At 42.7% G+C, this 24,187-nt stretch overlaps 1 protein-coding gene across 2 annotated transcripts in view; it reads left to right on the top strand.

Annotated features, from left to right (window-relative positions):
* igf2r (insulin-like growth factor 2 receptor) overlaps window positions 1–19,661 on the top strand; it is a 211,196-nt gene extending 191,535 nt beyond the window's left edge. For both annotated transcript variants that reach the window (XM_085982001.1, XM_085982000.1), the window contains exons 46-48: window positions 934–1,092; window positions 8,642–8,711; window positions 18,287–19,661. In XM_085982001.1, coding sequence (XP_085838127.1) covers window positions 934–1,092; window positions 8,642–8,711; window positions 18,287–18,739 — 682 coding nt within the window. In that variant the 3' untranslated portion in view covers window positions 18,740–19,661. The remainder of the gene's footprint in view (window positions 1–933; window positions 1,093–8,641; window positions 8,712–18,286) is intronic.
* Window positions 19,662–24,187: the final 4,526 nt, after the last annotated feature.

The following is a 24,187-nucleotide window of genomic DNA, read 5'->3' as shown; positions in this document are numbered from 1 at the left end:
GGGTAAAGTCCATAGTGGAAGGAAGGAAGGTCATGGAGTTAATGGCCTTTCCCATACCATGTTTTGGCTCCAAGAAAAGCCAAATCTGCACAAAAAGTTTCATACCCACATGATTGACAGATTGATACTGTGTTGAACCACAAACAAGGGTAAGATACCACAATATCTGCATGGTCAGTAATGAAATAATGCCAGTACAATACAAAATCTAAGTGTAAGAATGAAAACTTTTGCTTTCCAGAGGAAATTGTCAATTTGTTTAAATCAAGACCTTCCATGGCTGACACCCTAAATGTGGTTCAGTCTGTAGCTTTCTCACTTCGAGTCAGAAGGTTGTGGGTTCAAGTCTCACTCCGGAGGTGCCATCTTACAGATTCAACATTAAATCTAAGCACCGTCTGCCCTCTAAGGTGGATGTAAAAGATCTCGTTCCACTATTTGAATAAGAGCAGGGGAGTACTCCCTGGAGACCTGGCTAATCTTTCTCCCTCAACTAACACCACAAAAAATGATTGCCATTCACATTGCTGTTTGTGGGAGCTTGCTGTGCGCAAATTGGCTGCTGCGTTTCCTACATTACAACAGTGACGACACTTCAAAAAGTACTTCATTGACTGTGATGCACTTTGGGATATTTTGAGGCCATGAAAAGTACCATATAAATGCAAGTTTGTTCTATTAGCACTTTGAGCTTTACTGCTGATGTTGCACTCCAGCATTGAAAAGGTTGTAGTACAAGACAAAGTAAAGATATTATGCATTAATTTGGAGAAGATTGGCTTTGCAGTTTGCAAGAGTATTTGTTTATCAAGAGGACTCTATAATGCAGAAGTGCAGAGAAAGTGTAGATAGGAGCTCTATCAGCAGACATGCTTAAAAACAAATCCTGCTCTGCATGTGTGAGCTGCCTGACTCTCTCCCTATTTTGTACAGGTCCGCCAATCCTGAGATTCCAGATGGTAAGTCACAGAATGGAGACGATGCCACAGGTTTGTCTGGAAGGAGCAGAGCTGTGGGGGCAGTGCTTAGTGTGTTACTCGTGGTGCTGACTGCCTGCCTACTCATCTTGTTACTTTACAAACAGGAAAGAAGGTATGAACAAAATAGTGATCACATCCATACATTTTGTTTAAGATTTTGTTTTATACAGAACACTGCACCCTCCCCCCACCCCCGCTTGACACATTTTAAGTGATAAATGGATTAGAAGGGAGAGAAAATACAGTTGTCCTCATCAGTGCTCACCCTGGACAGTGCAACCTGGTGCACCAGCTCCAAATCTCTAGTGATCATGCTTTGAGGAAGAAATAAAAACAGACGGGGAGGAGGAAATTGTGGCCAATTCAGGAAGATTGGAGAAATTCATTTTCGATTAAGTTGCAGGTGACCATGATTACCCATGACTCATAATTTGGCTATCTCATCTAACCCCCTCTCCCCTTGATATGCTGTAATGTCCCCCTCATTCAAACTTGCAGATACTCTTTGCAATAGACTAGCATATCCATGCTTGCAAACTGCTGGGAGGTAGTACTAGAGGATGACAACTCTCAGAAGAAATACTTCCTGGTATTCAACCTGACTCTTAACCTGTGCATTTTATTGGCATGGCCTCCAGTCCTACTACAGCTATCAATTTGAATAATTTATTCAAATCAACTACACTGGACCCTTTTACAACTTCAGAAACCTCAATCATACTTATTCTGAGCCTACGTTTATTCAAAGTGACCAACCTCAACTCTCTAAGGCTATCCTTGTACCCAAGTGATATGTTTAGGTAATTCGTCTTCTCTACCCTCTCTTGAAGCTCAATGCCCATCAGATGTGGCCATGAAAGAGAGGCCAAATAATCCACGTGGAGACATACCAAAGTCTTCCATAACCAAAAGTATACTGCTTGGTAGGGTTGCAAAATTCTGGGAATTTGAGAGGAAACTTTCCATGGGAATTTTGAGTTTTTTTGCACACTGGTTTTTGTCTCTGATCCTTATATTATCTTTGTCATCAAAATAGACATACTGTTCCATACAAATAAAAACAGGCTTTCAAAACTTTATTTAGGTTATAATTTTGAACTTTATTGAACCCCCACAAAAAAGACCCATCTAAAATAAAATAAAAAGCGCCAGCTTATTTAGCCTGTAATTTGTCCTTATTTTATCCCTTTGAGTCTTCTACTCATCATTGCTCCTCTGGATTCTCTGACTCTGGCTCTGACGTGTCCATTTCCTCCTCTGTGTCACTGTCTAGCTGTGTGGTGGACACTTCTGTATCTGGCTCAATAAGTTGTAGGTTCGCCCGGATAGCCACCAGTTTCTCCACTCTCTTGTTAGTCAGCCTGTTGCGCACCTTTGTATGCATATTGCCAAAAAGTGACCAGTTTCGTTCAGAGGCCGCTGATGAAGGTGGGATTTGGAGTATCACCGATGCAATGGGTGACAGGGCCTCAGATGCACAAAGTCCCTTCCACCAGGTATGTGCATTGATCTGCTTGCATGATTCCCATATCCCATCCCCATTCCAAAGACCTTGCTTGGTAGAGAACTTTGCCAGACTTCCCAGAACTTTGCCCATGTCCAGATTGAGGTGGCGTGAGAGGGTAGAAATCGCCCTGTAAGCGCGGTTGATCTGTTCTCCAGAAAGTATTGGTCTCCCAACATGCTTTGGGTCCAGCATATATGCTGCAGCATGAATCGGCTTGACACAAAATTCTTGACGCGTCTGTATAAATTGAACAATTGCCTTCTCCTCTGCTTTGAGCAGAAGGGATGTGGGTATGGCAATGCTGATTTGTTCTTTTAAATCAGCAAAAAACCTGAGCGCGTCTGGCAAGACAGCGTCATCTCCTTCAATCTGAGCAATTGCAGATACTACTGGTGAGAGTAGTTTAAGGCTGCTAACCACTCTCCCAAAACACATCATACAGCAGTATTTTCTTGATGGTGGTTTCCATATCCCCAGACTGGGATATTGTTATTTCTTGCAGCGACTCCTTACCCTCCAGAAGGCTGTTGTACATTATGACAACACCACCCCATCTAGTGTTGCTGGGCAGCTTCAGTGTGGTGTTCTTGTTCTTTGTCATTTGCTTGGAGTTGTAGGTTGCTGCAACTACCTGTTTTCCCCTGACATACTTAACTTGTAATTATTAAAACAAGCCAAGTAAGAAGATAAACGTATATTGATTAAGAAATTCCTTAATAATTAAGATTCCATCTCTGTTAGTAATTTTGAGAGCACCTGTGGGGGGAAAAAAATGAAAAATACAAAAAACAACAATATTATGCTAACATGTGCTTTTTTGGGCAAAATTCCCAAGCTAAACTTCCCGTGGAAAATTTCCGGAAATTTACCGGAAACTTTCCACCCCTTCACAACCCTACTGCTTGGTTTTGTTTATTGACCAATCAATGCTTCCTAGACGCCTACTTGATTTCTCTATAACTACCTTGTATTGCCTAGGGAACTTTAATGACTGGCCTTTGAGGAGTTCAAAGTCCCTTTCCTCTTTCTTCTAATGGGTGGCCATCTATGGAGTAGAGAATGCTTGAGTGCATAATATGGTGGTACTTCACTTTAAATGGTATCTGCTATTTATATTTATAAGCCCATTCACTTATGTAAATCTGCTTACAACCTACTAATTTCCTTACTGCCAAGCCTTTCACGTTTCTGTATCTGCAAATTTAATACTGTTATGCTGTCCTCAAGATTGTCTTTAATGAGCTACAGACCCCTGGGCCCCAATGTAAACCCTTGCCATTAATAACCATACTCTATTCACACAAATTATAACAAACTCTCTGCCAATTCCACTATTTCCCAATAATAATACCAAGTTGTTCCCTTGGTCTGATTTATTTCCTTTTTAAAATGTGACTCCATGGATATTTAGCAATCCTTTGAACCATCACCGTCTTGAAAAATCAAGCAGTGGCTCAGAGAGGATTTCCCCATTTCTTTGATAAATTGAATTGGATCTCGCAGTGCTACTACTTAAATCTATTTATGTTTAGCTAATGCCAGTGTCACTTCTGATTTACTAATTTTACGATTTACAAATTTTACCTAAGCATGCACAAAGTGGGATCACCCTGTTGCCTTCGCAAATCTAAACGTGCAAAATACCTGCTTAGTTCTCATTGTTTGTAACCTATTCCAACATTTTCATTATCCATTTTTCTGAGCCTGCCCTTACTCTGTTCAGTTGTTTCAACTTATTACATTTTTTCTCTTTCCTGACAACTTGACTTTGTACATTTTGTATTGTGAACTTAGTAGAACTGAACCATTTCTGATAGCCTTTATTATTAAGAAATTAAATAACACAAAAATTAATGCATTTTGATTACATTAATGGTTTTGGGTGCTGAGGTGGGAGTATAAGATTGTGCAAGAATAGTCAGTATGCAATCTAGATGATTGATACCTGGTGAAGATTATGATTAGCCATAATGTCTAGTTTTGGATGACTCGTGATTTTCTTTTCATAATACATCTGTCGGCAATGTTGTTGATGCACTATAACATCCACGCGGAAGAATGGGCAGTTGTGACCTAATGCACATTAATCACGTGAAAAGCCATAATCAATCAAAACATGAATCCAGAATGATGAAGGGGGATGTTACAAGACAATTGTTTCCACACAAGCTTATTAGAACATGGAATGCTTTACCACAAATGGATATTAAAACAGAAAATGTTATACAAACATAATTTGATGAGTATTTGTGAAGAAAAGATATAAACGGTTATAGGAAAGAGGCAGGGATAATGAAGTGTGTGACAGGGTGTAGGTTTCCCCATATTTCTGTAAAAGGAGTGTTTCCACTTCATTTTTGCTGTCAACAAAGTGCCAAGTAGAGGCTGGATACTTATCCACCAGGAAGAGGGGAAACTGGCACTGCATATCGTGCTGGGTCAATCCTGCACTTAGTTGTAGGCTCAAGTGACACCAGTTAAAGTTCAGAAGGAAATTTGTTCTGTGATGTAGGAAAACCTGTAGACAATTGTTTATTCTCACTCCAGCACTGTTACCTCTGGAGTCCCCCGAGGATCTATCGTGGTCCCCTCCTATTTCTCCTCTACATGCTGCCCCTCAGCGACATCATCCGAAAACACGTTGTCGGGTTCAACATAAAGGCTGACGACACCCAGCTCAATCTCACCGCCATCTGTCTCGACCCCTCCACTGCCTCTGATTTGTCACGCTGCTTGTCAGACATTCAGTATTGGATGAGCAGAAATTTTATCCAAATTTAATATTGGGTCATAGCAACATAGAAGATAGGAACAGGAGTAGGCCATTCGGCCCTTCGAGCCTGCTCCGCCATTCAATGAGATCATGGCTGATCATCATCCAAATTCAGTACCCTGTCCCTGCCTTCTCCCCATATTCCTTGATCCCTTTAGCCTTAAGAAATATATCCAATTCCTTCTTGAATATATTTAATGAACTGGCCTCCACCTCCCTCTGGCAGAGAATTCCACAGGTTCACCACTCTGGGTGAAGAAATTCCTCCTCATTTCAGTCCTAAATGGCTTACCCCTTATCCTTAGACTATGACCCCTGGTTCTGGACTCCCCAGCCATCAGGAACATCCTTCCTGCATCTAGTCTGTCCAGGCCTGACACAATTTTATAGGTTTCGATGAGATCCCCTCTCAATCTTCTAAACTCCAGTGAGTATAAGCCCAATCAACACAATCTCTCCTCATACGTCATTCCTGCCATCCCAGGTATCAGCCTGGTGAATCTTCGCTGCACCCCTTCCATGGCAAGAACGTCCTTCCTCAGATAAGGCGACCAAAACTGCACACAATACTGAAGATGTGGTCTCACCAAGGCCCTGTACAGCTGCAGCAAGACATCCTTGTTCCTGTACTCAAACCCTCTTGCTACGAAGGCCAACATACCATTTGCCTTCTTAACTGTCTGCTGCACCTGCATGTTTACCTTCAGCGACTGGTGCACAAGAACACCCAGGTCTCTTTGCACATCCCCTTCTCCCAATCTATTGCCATTCAAATAATCTGCCTTCCTGTTTTTGCCACCAAAGTGGATAACCTCACATTTATCCACGTTATATTGCATCTGCCATGCTTCTGCCCAATCACCCAACCTGTCCAAATCGTACTGGAGTTTCACGACATCCTCCTCACAGCATACCCTCCCACCCAGCTTTGTGTCGTCTGCAAATTTGGAGATATTACATCCAATTCCCTCGTCCAGATCATCATTAATATATATTGTGAACAGCTGGGGTCCGAGGACCGATCCTTGCGGTACCCCACTAGTCACTGCCTGCCACTCGGAAAACGACCCGTTTATTCCAACTCTTTGCTTTCTATCCGCCAACCAGTTCTCTATCCAAGTCAATACCTTGCCCCCAATCCCATGTGCCTTAATTTTGCACACTAATCTCTTATGCGGGACCTTATCGAAAGCCTTCTGAAAGTCCAAATACACCACATCCACTGGTTCTCCCTTATCTATTTCACCAGTTACATCCTCAAAAAATTCCAATAGATTAGTCAAGCACGATTTACCTTTTGTAAATCCATGTTGACTTTGTCGATCCTGTCACTGCCTTCCAAGTGCTCTGCTATTACATCTTTTATAATGGACTCCAGCATTTTCCCCACTACCGATGTCAGGCTTACCGGTCTGTAATTCCCCGTTTTTTCTCTACCACCTTTTTTGAATAGTGGGCTAACATTAGCTACCCTCCAATCCATGGGTACAATTCTGGAAGATGACCTGCAATGCATCTACTATTTCTAGGGCCACTTCCTTAAGTACCCTGGGATGTAGATTATCAGGCCCTGGGGATTTATCGGCCTTCAGTCCCATCAATTTTCCTAACACCATTTCCCTACAAATACTGATTTCTTTCAGTTCCACCCTTTCATCAGACCCTATGTTCCCTGACATCTCTGGGAGGTTATTTGTGTCCTCCTTTGTGACGACAGAACCAAAATATGTACAGGTAGACTATCCTTTATCTGAAAACCTCGGGACCAGCCGTGTTTCGGTTTTCGGAAAATTTCGGATTTCGGAAGGTATTTTATAAGACTGGGAAATTTGTCGGGGGTGGGGGTCGGCTCGGGGTCGGGGGGGGTCCGCGGGGGGTCGGGGTCGTGCGCCACTCTGGTCATGTCGTGCACACGACTTATGCTGAACGAAAAAACCTTCGGTTTTTAGAGGGTTTCGGTTTTCGGAAGTTCGGATAAAAGGTAGCCTACCTGTATTTAGTTGGTAAGCCATTTCTTTGTTCCCTGTTATAAATTCCCCTGATTCTGACTGCAAGGGACCTACGCTTGACTTCGCCAATCTTTTTCTCTTCACATATCTATAAAAGCTTTTACAGTCTGTTTTTATGTTCCCTGAAAGCTTACACTCATATTCTATTTTCCCTTTCTTAATTAATCCCTTTGTCCTCCTTTGTTGAATCCTAAACTGCTCCCAATCCTCAGGATTATTGCTTTTTCTGGCCAATTTATATGTCCTCTCCTTGGATCTTATGCTATCCCTAATTTCCCATGTTAGCCACGGTTAAATCACCTTTTTTGTTTTATTTTTGTGCCAAACTGGGATGAACAAATTCTGTAGTTCATCCATTCGGTCTTTGAATGTTTGCCATTGCATATCCACCGTCAACCCTTTGAGTGACATTCCCCAATCAATCCTACCCAACTCGCTCCTCAGACCATCGTAGTTTCCTTTATTTAAATTTAGGTCCACGCCACTAACTGTTCCCTAGCCACTGATTCCATCCCTCTCCCTGGCAACTGTCTGAAACTGAAGCAGACCGTTCGCAACCGTTGCATCCTAATTGACCCTGAGCTGAGCTTCCGTCCCCCATCACCAAGACCGCCTATTTCTATCTCTAACATTGCCCATCTCCGCCCCGCCTCAGATCATCTGCTGCTGAAACCCTCATTCGTGCTTTTGTTACCTCTAGACTCGACTATACCAATGCTCTCCTGACTGACCTCTCACCTTGCACCCTCCATAAACTTGAGTTCATCCAAAACTCTGCTGCCTGTATGCTAACTTACACCAAGCCCGGCTCACCCATCACCCCTGTGCTCCCTGATCTATATTGGCTCAAAGTCCAGCAACGCCTCAATTTTTAAAATTCACATCCTTGTTTCCAAATCCCTCCATGGCCCTGCCCTTCCCTATCTCCGTAACCTCCTCCAGCCCTACAACCCTCTGAGATCACTGCTCTCCTCCAATTGTGGCCTCTTGCACATCCCTGGTTTCCATCACCCTTGGCGACCATACCTTCTGCTGCCTAGACCCTAAGCTCTGGGATTCCCTCCCTAAACCCCTCGGCCTCTCCTCCCTTCGGACGCTCCTTAAAACCCACCTCTTTGACCAAGCTTTTGCTCACCTGCCCTAATATTTCTTTGTGGCTCGGTGTCAAATTCTGTTTGATAATCACTCCTGTGAAGCACCTTGGGACGTTTTACTATGTTTAAGGTGCTGTATAAATGCAAGTTGTTGTAATAATCATGAAGCTACTGCTTTATAAGTGTAACATTAAAGATCCTGTGTGAATGTAACTCTTCTGTCTTGTTTTCTTCCCCCCACTTGTAACCCATTTTTATAATTCTATGCATTTTTCTAGGGAAATTATTCTGCAGAAAGTGACTGGTTGTTGCAGGAGAGGAACTGGAGTTGCATACAAATACACAAAGGTAAAGTTTTAGTATAATTTTCTTGTGGCTTTTTCATGCCCGTATAGTAAGAATAGTGCATTGAAGATAAGTAGAGAAGGCAGTCTTCAAGATATTGTTACATTGAAATAAGGAGGATATTTAAAAGGGTACACTTAAAATATGTTGAGAAATAAGTTAGTAAGTGGAAGTGCAAAGCCACCAAGAGTAACTGGGTGAGGAAAAAAAATTAAGCTAAGTTGGTGTGCAAGTGAGAAGTTAGTTTATCTGCAGGAGGCTAAGGGAAAGAAAGAGCTTGCATTCATGTATCCTCTCCAAAGGACTTCAGCTAATAAATTAATTTTGATGTGTATTACTGTTATGCTGGCAAGAGAAGTCTGCGCAGCAAGATTCCACAGACAACAAATGAGATAAATCACCAGATAATTTGTTTTGGTTGTATTAGTTGAGGGATAAATGATGGCCGGCACATTGCTCTTCAGGAAGTGCCATGGGATCTTTAATGCCCACCTGAACGAACAGAGGATGTTAGTGTACAGATTGATGTCTTATCCAAAAGACGGCACCTCTGACATTGCAGCACTCCTTCAGTACTGCACTGACGTGGCGGCCTAGATTATGTACTCAAGTCTCTGAAGTGAGGCTTGAACCCACAACATATTGACCCAGGTGAGTGTGTTAGCACAGCCAAGGCTGACAGAAAAGATGACTAAGTGAAAAGGCAGCAGAATAAGTTTGTGCTTGAAGGGAAGGAAGTTGGTGCTAAAAAGGATTGGGCCTGAATCTACAATACTTGGACAGCGGAACAAGAAAATTAGTTCGTTAGTACGTGAGTGTCAGAGCAGCTGAGGCTACAGAAATACTGGTGGGATCAGGAGTGGGACCTGGCCGGAGGGGTGGGGGTGTGGATCAGGAGCTGAACCTGGCCAGAGGGGTGGGGGGGGGGTGTGGATCAGGAGCTGGACCTGGTGGGGGGAGGGGATCAGGAGCTGGACCGAGCGTGGGAGTGAATCATGGAATGCATTCAAGATAGTTTCTAGATCAGTATGTCAAGGAAGCTATGAGGGAATTTGGCTATTTTAGATCTAGTACTGTGCAATGTAGTAAAGGAGCCTCTGGGGAGCAGTGATCATAATATGACACAATTTTATGTTGAGTTTGAGAGTTATTTAGTTAAGTCTGAAACTAGGTTCTGAAACCTGAACAAAACAAACTATGTAGGTATGAGAGGCGAGTTGGCTAAGGTAGGTTGGGAAACTAGATTAAAAGATATGACCGTAGTAAAGCAATGGCAAATATTTAAATAAATAATTCCTAATTCACAACAAATATACAGTCCCTTAAGGAACAAAAGCACCACTGGAAAAATGGTCCCACCGTGGCTAACAAGGGAAATTAAAGATAGTATTAGATTAAAGGAAGAGGCTTATGTTGCCAAAATGAATAGTAAGCCTGAGGATTTTGGAATTTAACAATGGCGGACCAAGAAATTGATAGAGAAAATAGAATATGAGAGTAAACTAGCGAGAGACATGAAAACAGACTCAAAGCTTCTATAGCTATATAATTAGGAAAGATTAGCAAAAGTAAACGTGGGTCCCTTACAGGCTGAGACAGGAGAAATTATAATGGGGAATGGGAAATGGCAGAGAAATTAAACAAATACTGTGTGTCTGTCTTCACGGAAGAAGATGCAAAAAACCTCCCGGGTATAGTGGAGAACCAAGGGTCTAGTGAGAATGAGGAACTGAGAAATTAGTATTGGTAAAAAAATAGTACTGGAGAAATTAATGGGACTGAAAACCAATAAATCCCCTGGACCGGATGGCCTACATCCTCGGGTTTTAAGAGGTGGCTATATAGATAGTGGATGTATTGGTTGTCATCTTCCAAAATTCCATAGATTCTAGAATGGTTCCTGCGGATTTGAAGGTAGCAAATGTAACCCCACTATTTAAGAAAGGAGGGCAAGAGAAAACGGGGAACTACAGACCAGTTAGCCTGACATCAGTAGTAGGGAAAATGCTAGAATCTATTATTAAGGATGTGGTAACGGGGCACTTAGAAAATAATAATAGGATTGGACAGAGTCAACATGGATTTCTGAAAGGGAAATCGTGTTTGATGAATCTTAAAGTTTTTTTAGGTTGGGGGGACCAGTAGATGTGTATTTGGATTTTCAGAAGGCATTCAATAAAGAAATAGATGCATTGCTGGTCATCTCCCAAAATTCGATACACTCTGGAACAGTTCCCATGGATTGGAGGACAGCTAAAGTAACCCCACTATTTAAAAAAGGCGGTAGAGAGAAAACGGGGAATTATAGACCGGTAAGTCTGACATCGGTAGTGGGGAAAATGCTAGAGTCCATTATAGAAGCTGTAATAGCAGAGCACTTGGAAAACAGTGACAGGATCAGACAAAGTCAACATGGATTTACAAAAGGTAAATCATTCTTGACTAATCTACTGGAATTTTTTGAGGATGTAACTGGTAGAATAGGTAAGGGAGAACCAGTGGATGTGGTGTATTTGGACTTTCAGAAGGCTTTCAATAAGGTCCCGCATAAGAGATTAGTGTACAAAGTTAAAGCACACGGGATTGGGGGTAAGGTACTGACTTGGATAGAGAACTGGTTGGCAGACAGGAAGCCAAGAGTTGGAATAAATGGGTCTTTTTCTGAGTGGCAGGCAGTGACTAGTGGGATACCGCAGGGATCGGTGCTAGGACCCCAGCTATTCACAATATATATTAATGATCTAGATGAGGGAACTAGATGTAATATCTCCAAGTTTGCAGACGACACAAAGCTGGGTGGGCGTGTGTGCTGTGAGGAGGATGCCGAAAAACTCCAGTATGATTTGGACAGGTTGGGTGACTGGGCAGATGCATGGCAAATGCAGTATAATGTGGATAAATGCGAGGTTATCCACGTCGGTGGCAAAAACAGGAAGACCGATTATTATCTGAACGGCAATAGATTGGGAAAAGGGGAAGCGCAACAAGACCTGGGTGTCCTTGTGCTGAAGGTAAGCATGCAGGTGTAGCAGGTGGTTAAGAAGGCAAATGGTATGTTGGCCTTCATAGCGAGAGGATTCGAGTACAGGAGCAAGGATGTCTTGCTGCAGTTGTACAGGGCCTTGGTGAGACCGCACCTTGAGTATTGTGTGCAGTTTTGGTCGCCTTATCTGAGGAAGGATGTTCTTGCCATGGAGAGTGTGCAGCAAAGATTCACCAGACTGATACCTAGGATGGCAGGAATGACTTATGAGGAGAGATTAGGTCGATTAGGCTTATTCACGAGTTTAGAAGAATGAGAGGGGATCTCATTGAAACTTATAAAATTCTAACAGGACTAGACAGACTAGATGCAGGAAGGATGTTCCCGATGGTTGGGGAGTCCAGAACCAGGGGTCACAGTCTAAGGATAAGAGGTAAACCATTTAGGACTGATGAGGAATTTCTTCACCCAGAGAGTGGTGAACCTGTGGAATTCTCTACCACACAAGGCAGTTGAGGCCAATTCATTAAATATATTCAAGAAGGAGTTAGATATATTTCTTAAGGCTAAAGGGATCAAGGGATATGGGGAGAATGCAGGGACAGGGTACTGAATTTGGATGATCAGCCATGATCTCATTAAATGGCAGAACAGGCTCGAAGGGCCAAATGGCCTACTCCTACTTCTATGTTTCTGTGTGCCACACAGGTTATTAAACAAAATTAGGGCTCATGGGATTGGGGATTGGTTAACGGACAGAAAACAGAGTAGGAATAAACTGGTAATTTTCAGGTTGGCAGGCGGTAACTAGTGGGGTACCGCAAGGATCAGTGCTTGGACCTCAGCTTCACAAACTATATCAATGATTTGGATGAGGGGACCAAATGTAATATCTCCAAGTTTGCTGCTGATACAAAGCTGGGTGGGAATGGAAGTTGTGAGGAGGATGCAAAGAGGCTTCAAGGGGATATGGACAGGCTAAGTGAGTGGGCAAGAACATGGCAAATTGAATATAATGTGGAGAAATGTGAAGTTTATCTATCTATATATATATTTTTTATATATATATATATATATAAGCGATGCTTCTGTCTGTCCTTCTGTCTGTCTATCCTCATGTGTGCATCTGTCTGGCTATGCGCTCGAAAGTTAGAGAGTTACGTCGAAAGAAAGCTTACCTTTCCAAAACGGTCTTAAGCGTATTTACGTTTCGGCCGGGCTAAAATCGCGCCCGCGGTATCCGAAAAAACCTTCAAAATTCCGCTCATTATCCGCTCAGAGTGACCTCGGTCGACCAATCGTACGCCGGCTTGCTGCCGCGTGCGGCCGGGCCCTCCTACGGTCGAGTGACGGGACGATTGACCAATCCTACGCTTTGGTCACCTGACGGTTGACCAATCGGTGCATGTGTGGGCGGGCCTTATCGTTCTCAACCGAGGTGAGTAGCCGCCATCTTGCTTCCATTCTTTTTCCTGCTTTCTGCGTCTTTCTTTTCAAATATACATGTCCAGCAAAATAAAATTGAATTTATTAAATTGTTTTTTAAAAAATCACTCATTTGTAAATATTTTCTCTAACCTGAAGATTCTTTTTCCTACCTTTCCCCGTTTTTTTCTTAGGCCTGAAAGCCTGGGCCTTTCTTGCCCAGCCAGGCCCGAGCTAGGTAATTGGGCTTCTGCTAAGCTTCCCACCCCCCCCCCCCCCAACCCCAGTGTCACGTTACCCGGGGCAACGGCGTCAGCCACGAGGGTCAGGGTGCGCGCGCAGCAGGAGCAGGTGAGACGCGGCGTCTCTCTCTGTTCGGGGCGGGGCTCTCGAGTGCGGATCTCGGCCTTGATGAGCGGGAAGGGTTACCCCGGCAACCGGGCCCGCCGGCCGTCTCTCAGAGCCGCAATCGGCGGACTTCAAGCCGGCTCGGCCGGGGGGGCGGGGCTCGGAGAGCGGGGCTCTCGGGAGGGCGGGGCGGCTGGGGCTTGGAGAGCGGGGCTCTCGGCCGGAGGGGGCGGGGCTCTCGGGAGTGCGGGGCGGGGCGGCTGGGGCTTGGAGAGCGGGGCTCTCGGGAGTCCAGCGCGGCAGGGTTACCCCGGCAACCGGGCGTGGCCGTCTCTCAGCCTCAAGCCCTCCCTTCCTCCCTCCCCCCCCCGCCCTCCTTCCCCTCTCCCTTCCCCCCCCCCGCCCGCGCTCTCTCTCACCTCTGTCTCTGTCTGTCTGTGTCCTCTCTCCTCTTTTTCCCCCCCTCCCTCCCTTTCTCCCCCCCCCCCCCCGGCAGTCTCTCTCTCTCTCTCTCTCTCTGCACCGCTGGGCACTTCAGCTAGTCCACTATAAAGCAGAGTATTTTTTAAATGGTGAGAGATTGGGAAATGTTGGTGTCCTGTGGGACCTGGGTGTCCTTGTACATGAATCACTGAAAGTTATCACGCAGGTACAGCAAGCAATTAGGAAAGCAAATGGTATGCTGGCCTTTATTACAAGAGGATTTGCGTATAAGAGTAAAGATTTCTTACTTCAATTATATAGGGCCCTGGTGAGACCACACCTGGAGTATTGTGTACAGTTTTGGTCGTCTTACCTAAGGAAGGATATACTTGCCATAGAGGGAGTGCAACAAAGGTTCACCAGACTGATTCCTGGAATGGGGGGGATTGTCTTTTGAGGAGAGATTGAGTAGACTAGGTCTATATTCTCTAGAGTTTAGAAGTATGAGAGGTGATTTCATTGAAAAATACAAATTTCTTACAGGGCTTGACCGGGTAGATGCAGGGAGGATGTTTCCCCTGGCTGGGGAGTCTAGAACCAGGGGTCACTGTCTCAGAATAAGGGGTCGGCCATTTAGGACTGAGATGAGGAGAAATTTCTTCACTCAGGGTGGTGAATCTTTGGAATTTTCTACCCCAGAATGGAACCTCTGTGGAGGCTCAGTCGTTGAGTATATTCAACACATAGATCGATAGATTTTTGGATATTAATGGAATCAAGGGATACGGGGATAGTGCAGGAAAGTGGAATTGAGGTAGATGATCAGCCATGATCTTAATAAATGGTGGAGCAGGCTCGAGGGGCCGAATGGCCTACTACTTCTATTTCTTATGTTCTCAGGAGCTGGACCTGCGTTGGGGGGTGGGGGGGGGGGGGGGTGAAAGAGGAAGAGAATCGGGAGCTGGGCCTGGCTGGGGATCTGGAGCTGGGCTTGAGGATTGTGGCAGGCATGAAGTTGGATAATCTGGTTGTGCAAATTACCCTGGAGTAGTATAGATGCATGAAGTGAAGGAACATTGTGTTGCTCAAGCACAGGAATGCTTAGTTCAAGCAGCTACAGTCCACAACATTTGGGGAGAAAAGACTTCTTGAAAAGTTTCAGAAAGGTGGTTATCAACACATGGGGAAGAATAATGAAGTAATGGGGTAAGGAAGTTGGGAGTACTGCTTACAGGGAGTGCAGGAGGAACATATAGAGAAAGCCTATGGGTCTGGACTTGTTCAGTAGGTATTTACTTTGTAACTCTTAATTAGGACAATATACTGTCTGATTTCTAGCTATGGCCTGAGTCTTGAATGGTATGTTGCCTTTCTAGTGCCAATATAGAGGGTGTGGAATTCGCTACCACAGAGTGGTTGAAGCGAATAGTATAGATGCATTTAAGGAGAGGCTAGACAAGAATATGAGGGGGAAGGGAACAGAGGGTTATGCTGATAGATTTAGATGAGGAAAGACGGAAGGAGGCTCGAGTGGAGCATAAACGCCGGCATGGACTAGTTGGGCTGAATGGCCTGTTTGTGTTGTATATCCTATGTAATCATTCCAGTGGGAAATTTTGACCAATCTAAAATGAATTGGGAATGTCAAGCAGTCTGGAACCTGAACCAGAGAATGTAATGTATGACTGCTAACTGACCTAATGTTTTAGAGATGTCATATCTTGATATAATAATAGTGTGACCCAGATGGAATACTGGGAATGGAACTAATGGCAATGCTAGGCAACAGATTGTAATCCAATTTGATATGACAAAACTGTACTCTGGTATATTAGTTTGAAAGGGGAAAGTTCAAAGCAGTGACAAAATCTTAAAAGAAATGGACTAGGAAGTAATAATCAAGAAAGCCTCAGTTGAGGACAAACAGAATACCTTTGAGGACACACTAAAGTACATACCAAGGACTGGTGAGCACAGATTAAAGAAACATGACCCTAAATGGATTAAACGATGTAAAGTGAGGAGTAAGGAAAACGAACTCTGTCTTTCGGGAGAAATGTGAGGGAAATTGCTGGGGAGAATAATGAAACTCCAAAAATGCAAACAAAAAGTGGTCAAATGAAAATGAGCAGGAATGATCATAGCCTTGGAAGCAAAACTAAGCAGTAATAAATTCTTCCAGTAATAGAACAAGATGGTTAATGAAGAATAAAGATTTCTTAAGCCATAAGGATAGAGTTGAGCTGAGGAACTAAAAATAATGAACATACTAAATTACTTCCATGGGGAACACTTGTATGCCATCCATCATTGGAGATTCTACAACTAAACTTAACAAGTTTGAGATTATATGCATGGACATTCTAGGCAGGCTTAAAGGGCTCATCAAAGTGACAAATTAGAGCTGTGTACCTGAGGATGGTAAATGAGGTTAGAGGTGACACCAACAAAGTGCTGACAATCTTCATCCTGATTGAAGGGTGGCCCCATTAAGTTTGAAACAAGCAAATGTGTTGCCTATTTTCAAAAAAGATGGATAAAACAACCGCCAACTACAGATCCTTTAGCCAGTTACTTCAGTAGCTAGCAAAATAATGGAATCGATCATTGGGAACAGACTTGAGGATTATCTGTAGACAAATAACCTCGTAAATGGCAGTCAACAGCATTTCAGATGGCAGGAGTCCTGCCTGTCCAACTTCCTCGACTTTTTTTTTTGAGGACATGACTCCAGAAATGGGCGTTTGACAACCGTATTCATAGTCTACCTAACTTCCAGAAAGCCTTTGATTAGTTTCCACATGAAAGATGCTATACCAGCTTCGGGAAGTGGCTATCCTGGATAAAACTTGGGAAGGTGGATAAGAAATTAGGTGAAAGATGAAGCAGCTGGTACTAGTTAGGGGAGTAATGTCTTGCTGGGGAGAGCCACTGAGTGGAGTGCAGCAGGGATTGGCAATGGGATCATTACTTGTTCTGATGTACCTAAATGACCTGGAGTCAGGGACACAATGCAAGTTGGTCATTTTCACAGCAGATAAGAAACTGAGATGGGGTGGGTAGCAATAGAATCTGATGAAGCAGCCAAGGAGTTACAGAAGAGTGGACAGAATTCTGACCGATGAAATTCAATACAAGTGCAAGTTGTTTGACACCAGAATTTAAAAATGGGACAAATTGGTGTCAAACCAGCTAGGGCAGCGGTTGCAAGTTATCTGGAATGACTGACTCGATTACTATTACGATAGCAAAATACTGCGGATGCTGGAAATCCGAAATAACAACACAAAACACTGGAAAAACTCAACAGGCCAGGCAGCATCCGTGGCGAGAGAAACAGTTAACGTTTCAGGTCGATGACCTTTGTTAGAACTGGAAAAAAGCAGGAAATGGAAAGCAGGTTTAGGGACTGGGAAAAGGGGGAGGGGATGAAAGAACAAAAGGGAAGGTCAGTGATAGGATAGAAAGCAGGAGAGATTAAGAGACATTGAGAGACATTAAGAGATATTCAAGGCGAGAGATATTACTATGTCCAGTCACTGCAACAAAGTAAACTGAATGTTGAGCTATATTGCCAAGTCAGTAGAATAGAAGTCCTATGAATACCATGCTGAAATCCTATAACGCTCTGGTAAGGCTGCACTTTGATTACTGTTTGCTTGTCATGATAATACACTGAAACATCCCAGCCCTAAAATTAGTGCAGGGGAGGGCCACGAGTGCGAGTTAAGAGGAAATTGGGAAAAAATGGATTCTTCAGCCTTGAAAGGAGATGAATGATATGTAGAAGTAAATAAGTAGAATAGAAAAAGTTAATGGAACAGTCAAAAAGTTACAGAATAGTAGATTATTTGAAGTTAAGCCGCAACTGTAGGACAAGCAGGTATAGGTACAAAATGATAAAGGCAAGTTCCAATGGTAGGAAGCACTTCTTCACACAGTGATCTATACTTGGGATGGTCTTCTGCTAGTGGAGCCAAAAACTGGAGCCCTTCAAACAGCAGATAAGTGTTGTAATCGGGGGATGGTAGGTATATCTGAAAGAATGAGCCAGATGGCTTTTCTCAAGTATTTATCTGTGTAATTATAACTCTGCACAATTGCTTAAATGTGCTGCTCTATACTAACAGCCACAATGGTTGAAGGATAAGTAGAATCCATTCACTTCCCACCTGCTGGAAATCTGCCCTTTGCCATGTGACCGAGGGTGTCTAGCAGCTGGATAACCAGTTAAATGAGATTAGCTGAGGCTGTTGCATTGGAATTGTAGTGTGTACAGACTGATGAAAGGCAGAGTTGGAACTGTGCTGCAAAATACCACTGCGCTAATAATTCAGTTTGTCAGGCTAGTATCTCTCTCAAATGAGGGCGAGCAGTAATTTTATTTTTTCTCCATCAGATTAATGGGGAAGAGGAAGGTGATGAAAATGAGACCGAATGGTTGATGGAAGAAGTCACATCATCTGACGAGAGTGGACGGACACCAGCAAAAGAGTGCCAGGAAAATGGCCTGAACCATGTTGTCACTAAAGCTGTAAATGCTGATGTTTTTAGTTCATTCCCATTGGATGATCAGGACAGTGAAGATGAGGTTCTGACCGTGCCACAAGTGAAAGTCAACTCGACCAGGACAGGAGAGTCCAAGACCATGGGCAGACCAAAGCAGTGGCACCCACAGAACAAGCACTTTCATGATGAAAGTGATGAGGATTTGCTTGGTTTGCATAACGAAAGGAAGGAGAGCAAGGGAAAATCAAAATCAAATCCACGAATGAAGCGGAACAGGCTGACACATGACTCCACAAATGTAACATTTCATGATGACAGTGATGAGGACATGCTAAAGGTTTAGCCATTGTGCCTAAATACTGACGAACTTGGACAGACCTGGATGGGAGGAGTCTGCCTGTCGTTTACTCTGCTGAATGTTTGAATAACCCTGCTGATTTCTGCAAATTATACGCAAGGGAACTGCATAAACACCCCTGATTGTTTACAATGATGTGTAAAGAGACAAATCTTTGCTGATTTCCTAGCAAATGCCGAGAGGGTATTTATATATTAAATAAAAAAGCTTGTGCACATGGCCATTTCTTTGGGGCAATAGTTATTGCACCCAAATATTGCAGAGAGCTCTGCGATGCTTTCTTTAACTTTGACCTTCCAAAAAAAGGCAGGGGAACGGAGTAAAAGAATGTCTGTTACTTTGCAGCTCCGTATCTTCGATTAGCTTCCATGAAGCACTGCCCTTTTGCATTCATATTTATTGGAAGTTAAAGAAAAGTAGCAAGGGTTAGTGGATAATGGAACTTTGCTCTTCCTCCCAACCGGGAAAAGGTACAGTGATGTAGGGAAATGCGGAAGGTTTGGATATAGCCATTCCTTTTTGGGGAAACTGTTTCTGGTCCACATGAAGAAAGGAAAGATTTGACAAAAGACTATGTAGTATTGTGTGAACACTGTGCTACATGCAGGTATACAAGTTGGCAGGACATGTTAGAAATGTGTCAGCTCTAGTCCTTTTGCACGTCCCTCCTATGAAGTGTATTCTACATTATTATTGTCCATATTTGATGGGTCGGTACCAAAGTGCAGCAATATGTGTTGGGAAGATGGTTTTTTTTGTATCTACTTCTGGTTTGGGTTCAAAGATTTTTTTAATTATTTGCCAATCAAAGGTATGTGATTTTTGTTTCCTAAAAAGGTTTGATAATTTTGTTGTAATATGAAGCACAGCACCCATTTCAATAAAAGATGAAAATCTTCCCAGTCTAGTTACGCTCCATGTAAGATTTTGTCTTGTCATTACATCAGTGCATTCACATAAAATGCTCCATCTTTTCAAGCCCCAGAACATTTTAATGTAAAATTGAAAAGAAAAAATCAAATTGCAGCATTTGAAACCCAAATTTGTTTGCTTTTTTTTTAATAAAATGATTGTAGGCCTATTCAGTTTTACATACCTTGAATCACACTTTTTAATTCAGTTTTTGGTAATATTTTAAAGAGGGGGACAAAGCACTTTATAAGCAGCTTCAGTGCAGTCTTCAAATGGTGGCCTGTTTATGTATTTTCGTGTTGCTGATAATGTTCCAGACTTTGGGAAGTGCAATAAAAAAGGAGCCTTGAACACATTCATGCACATTCTGCTTACACAGCTTTTAACACTCATCCTCCATCCCAAACGATTGCACATTGTCAGCTGAACCCCACTCCCAGGCAGTGGTGTTGTTGGACATGGGTTACTTCTCTATATGGCTTTATTTACTGTTGAGTTCTATTTTAATGCAGCATAAACCAGTAGAAATCCCTGTTGCTGCTCGCTTACTTTCTTCGCTCTGTTTTCACGGTTCCCTTTTGAATCTGGAGTATAGTCCCTTTTGTTGACTGGTTTTTCTGCGAGCAGTCATCAGTTTCCTGTTTTTCTTTCCTTCCTAATGTATGTTTGTTTCGCCTATAATTTGTATAATCTGGACACTTTGCAGCTACCCTTGTTCATGCCGTTAAATCCACCTGTTGTGTTTACCTGGTTCCTGTTGTGTCTCCACTTCCTACAATGGTCTCCATCTTTGATCACATCATTGTGCCAAAAATGAATTGTAAGGAGATAGGAAAGGTCTGTAAAAGAAAGAGTTACAAAATCGCATTAATAAACAGAGGATTTGTCGAGGCTTGGAGAATATGGAGTAAAAGAAAAATGCTGAATCAGGAGTCCTGACCAATTTATGGTTAAGTATACATATATAATTTGGGAAAGAAAACCAAAGGAATTTGTAAAGCGAAAAATAAACCAAGGGAAAAATACCTGATGATTTGCCCCCAAGAGGAAAATGTTTATAAATCAATTACAAATGAAACACATTAAAACGGAGATAATGATATATATTATTCAACTGTTTAAAATCAAATAGGAGATAACTGAAAAATGAGGAACAATAAAATGGTCAGTCGCTTCCTTATAACTAATTTGTTTTCATGCTGGCTTGTGTAATATTGGTGATACTGCCTTCCAGATGTAATGGAAACCGTAGCTCTACCCAGGAGTGGTGTAAATAAAATTTATTTCTTGGTAATATGTGAAAGTAAGTTAATGAAACTTTTCTTGACTTGGAAAAAACACAATTCACTGTTGCGGTATCCTATTTGGTATGGATATTAATTACATAAATACTCTTCCACGTTCATTCAACCTCTGTACAAATGACCATATTAATCATATTATCTCAAACTAAATTCAACAGCGGTTTTAATCTATAGCCAAATTACCTTAAAAGGAGACTGTATCTTGAATATTTCTAGAAATCCTGCAAGATGAATTTAGGAGGTTAGGAAACAATCAGAGGAGCAGGACTTCATGGGTGGCAATATCAGGATTACTTTTTCTGTGATGAACACAGTTTAACCTTTGGAAATCATCCACCTTTAAGGAATTTAACTGGTGTTTAGTTTGTAGTCTAATGAAATAAATCCATGACATGTATTCAGTTTCTAAAGGCTTTGTACCCAGTTCTGTGTTGGGCTCATTTTGCCATTGCAGCTTACCACCTTTGAGAAGCAACATCTACAAAGAAGGTCCATTCATTTGACCCTTTTACTTGAGATCTCTTGTTTTGCTCCCTGCATTTATACAGGGAGGTACTGGGCTCTGACCAGAGTTTAGAAAATCGTCCTGGGACCCTTCAGCCTTCTGATTTGAAGGATTAAGACAGGTGTCCATGTACCACAGTTTGCATATCCCTTTTGGTGAGGAGAGCGATGTAAAACAATGCAGGCAGGACATTGGACTCTTCTGTATAGGGAGAAGATTTTTCAATATTTGTGACTGACCATGCTCTCGTGGAACTTTCCTAGTAGACCATGTTTTTTCCTCTTAAATTTTATTGTATACACAGGAGAGAATTCACCCGAGGGGAAAATGTGCAGAATTGTTTTCAATTGTATGTACAAGTTGTTAAATTTGAAGTTGTTCATAACTTCAAGTTTCCTTACTCTTCCCAATCTTCCTGTTTTTCATTTATGACTTCACTCCTGTTACTTCCTCTACTGTTATTTCTGGACTCTTTCCAGCTCTGTTCTTTGTTCCTGTCTGTATTTTCTTCTCTCTTCTTTCCTTCCCCTGTGCATGCCTTATGTTTGCCTGATCTTCCCTCTTTTCCATCTCCCAATTGATCTGGCTAATTAAATATCTGTTGGCTCTTGCTCTTCAAGCAAGAGTTGGGAAACACTACTGGGAAGAGGGACTATCCCAACCTGCACTGTGGTGTGAAAGTGAGGTGAAGATGGCCTTATGTCTGGACTGGATGGCTCCACTTTCTTGGTTCCCATGAGAGAGAACCAGAAGTTTTATGCCTGCTGATTTCGATGGGGATGAGACGGGACCAAGCAGTTGATGTTAAATCTTAGTCCAAATTGTTCATCTATCTATGGTTTGTTTTTTAATTAATTTTGCTCAATTTTTTTATAAATAGAAATTATGATTGACCTGCCCGTACTAATGTTTAATGAGCTTGTTACATCCCAACCTGTTAATTTACACACACCTGTTTAAAATAACAAAGCACTTGGAAAACAGTGACCGGATCGGACAAAGTCAACATGGATTTACAAAAGGTAAATTGTGCTTGACTAATCTACTGGAATTTTTTGAGGATGTAACTGGTAAAATAGATGAGGGAGAACCAGTGGATGTGGTGAAGGAGCCAGTCGCTGAAGGTAAGCATGCAGGTGCAGCAGGCGGTTAAGAAGGCAAATGGTATGTTGGCCTTCGTAGCGAGAGGGTTTGAGTACAGGAACAAAGATGTCTTGCTGCAGTTGTACAGGGCTTTGGTGAGACCACATCTGGAGTATTGTGTGCAGTTTTAGTCGCCTTATCTGGGGAAGGATGTTCTTGCCATGGAAGGAGTGCAGCGAAGATTCACCAGGCTGATACCTGGGATGGCAGGAATGACGTATGAGGAGAGATTGTGTCGATTGGGTTTATACTCACGAGTTTAGAAGAATGAGGGGATCTCATCGAAACTTATAAAATTCTAACAGGACTAGACAGACTAGATGCAGGAAGGATGTTCCCGGGGAGTCCAGAACCAGGGGTCACAGTCTAAGGATAGGGGGTAAGCCATTTAGGACAGAGATGAGGAATTTCTTCACCCAGAGAGTGATGAACCTGTGGAATTCTCTACCACAGAAGGCAGTAGAGGCCAATTCATTAAATATATTCAAGAAGGAGTTGGATATATTTCTTAAGGCTAAAGGGATCAAGGGATATGGGGAGAAAGCAGGGGCAGGGTACTGAATTTGGATGATCAGCCATGATCGCATTGAATGGCGAAGCAGGCTCGAGGGGCCGAATGGCCGCCTCTTGCTCCTATCTTCTATGTTTCTATGTAACACCCCTGTAAAAATAGCTGTGTCTTACAAGCATGTTAAGTGCACACACGTGAAGTTTGCCAATCTGAATTTCTACATAAGGACATAAGAATTAGGAGCAGGAGCCTGCTCCGCCATTCAATAAGATCATAACATAAGAAATAGGAGCATGGCTGATCATTGACCTCAATTCCACTTTCCTGCACTATCCCCATATTCCTTGATTCCCTTAGAGTCTCAATCGATCTCAGCCTTGAATATCCTCAAAGACTCAGCATCCACAACCCTCTGGGGCAGAGAATTTCAAAGATTCACAGCCATTTGAGTGAAGAAATTCCTCCACATCTCGTTCGTAAATGGCCTACCCCTTATCCTGAGACTATGCCTCCTAGTTCTAGACACTCCAGCCAGGGGAAACAACCTCTCCGCATCTACCCTGTCAATCCCCTTCAATGTATGTTCAATGAGAGCATCTCTCATTCATCTAAACTCCAGAGAGTATAGTCCCATTCTACACAATCTCATCATAGGACAGCCCTCTCATCACAGGAATCAATCGAGTGATCCTTTTTTTTTATTCATTCATGGGATGTGGGCGTCGCTGGCAAGGCCAGCATTTATTGCCCATCCCTAATTGCCCTTGAGAAGGTGGTGGTGAGCCGTCACCTTGAACCGCTGCAATCCCTTTCATCTGTCTAGCTCCATAGTCTTTTCGAGTTCAAGCCCAGGTTTTGGTGCACCATTCTTTGAGTCCTATATTGCAAAAAGAGGACTAAGGATGTGCAGAATTCTAGATAATTATTTGTTTCTTTTGTTAACACTTGTATGTGATCCCATCTCTAAACATATTGAGAGGTGGATATTCAAATGTATTGCTTTATTACAAGAACTAGTTGGGAACGGAGAGGTAAAATAAAAGCTCATTTTACTTGGG

Source organism: Somniosus microcephalus, chromosome 3 (assembly GCF_052327205.1).
Source record: "Somniosus microcephalus isolate GS21.2 chromosome 3, FLI_Smic_1.0, whole genome shotgun sequence".
NCBI classification, from domain to species: Eukaryota; Metazoa; Chordata; class Chondrichthyes; order Squaliformes; family Somniosidae; genus Somniosus; species Somniosus microcephalus.
The sequence above is the reverse complement of the archived record's forward strand: the minus strand, read 5'-3'. Positions and strand labels throughout refer to the sequence as shown.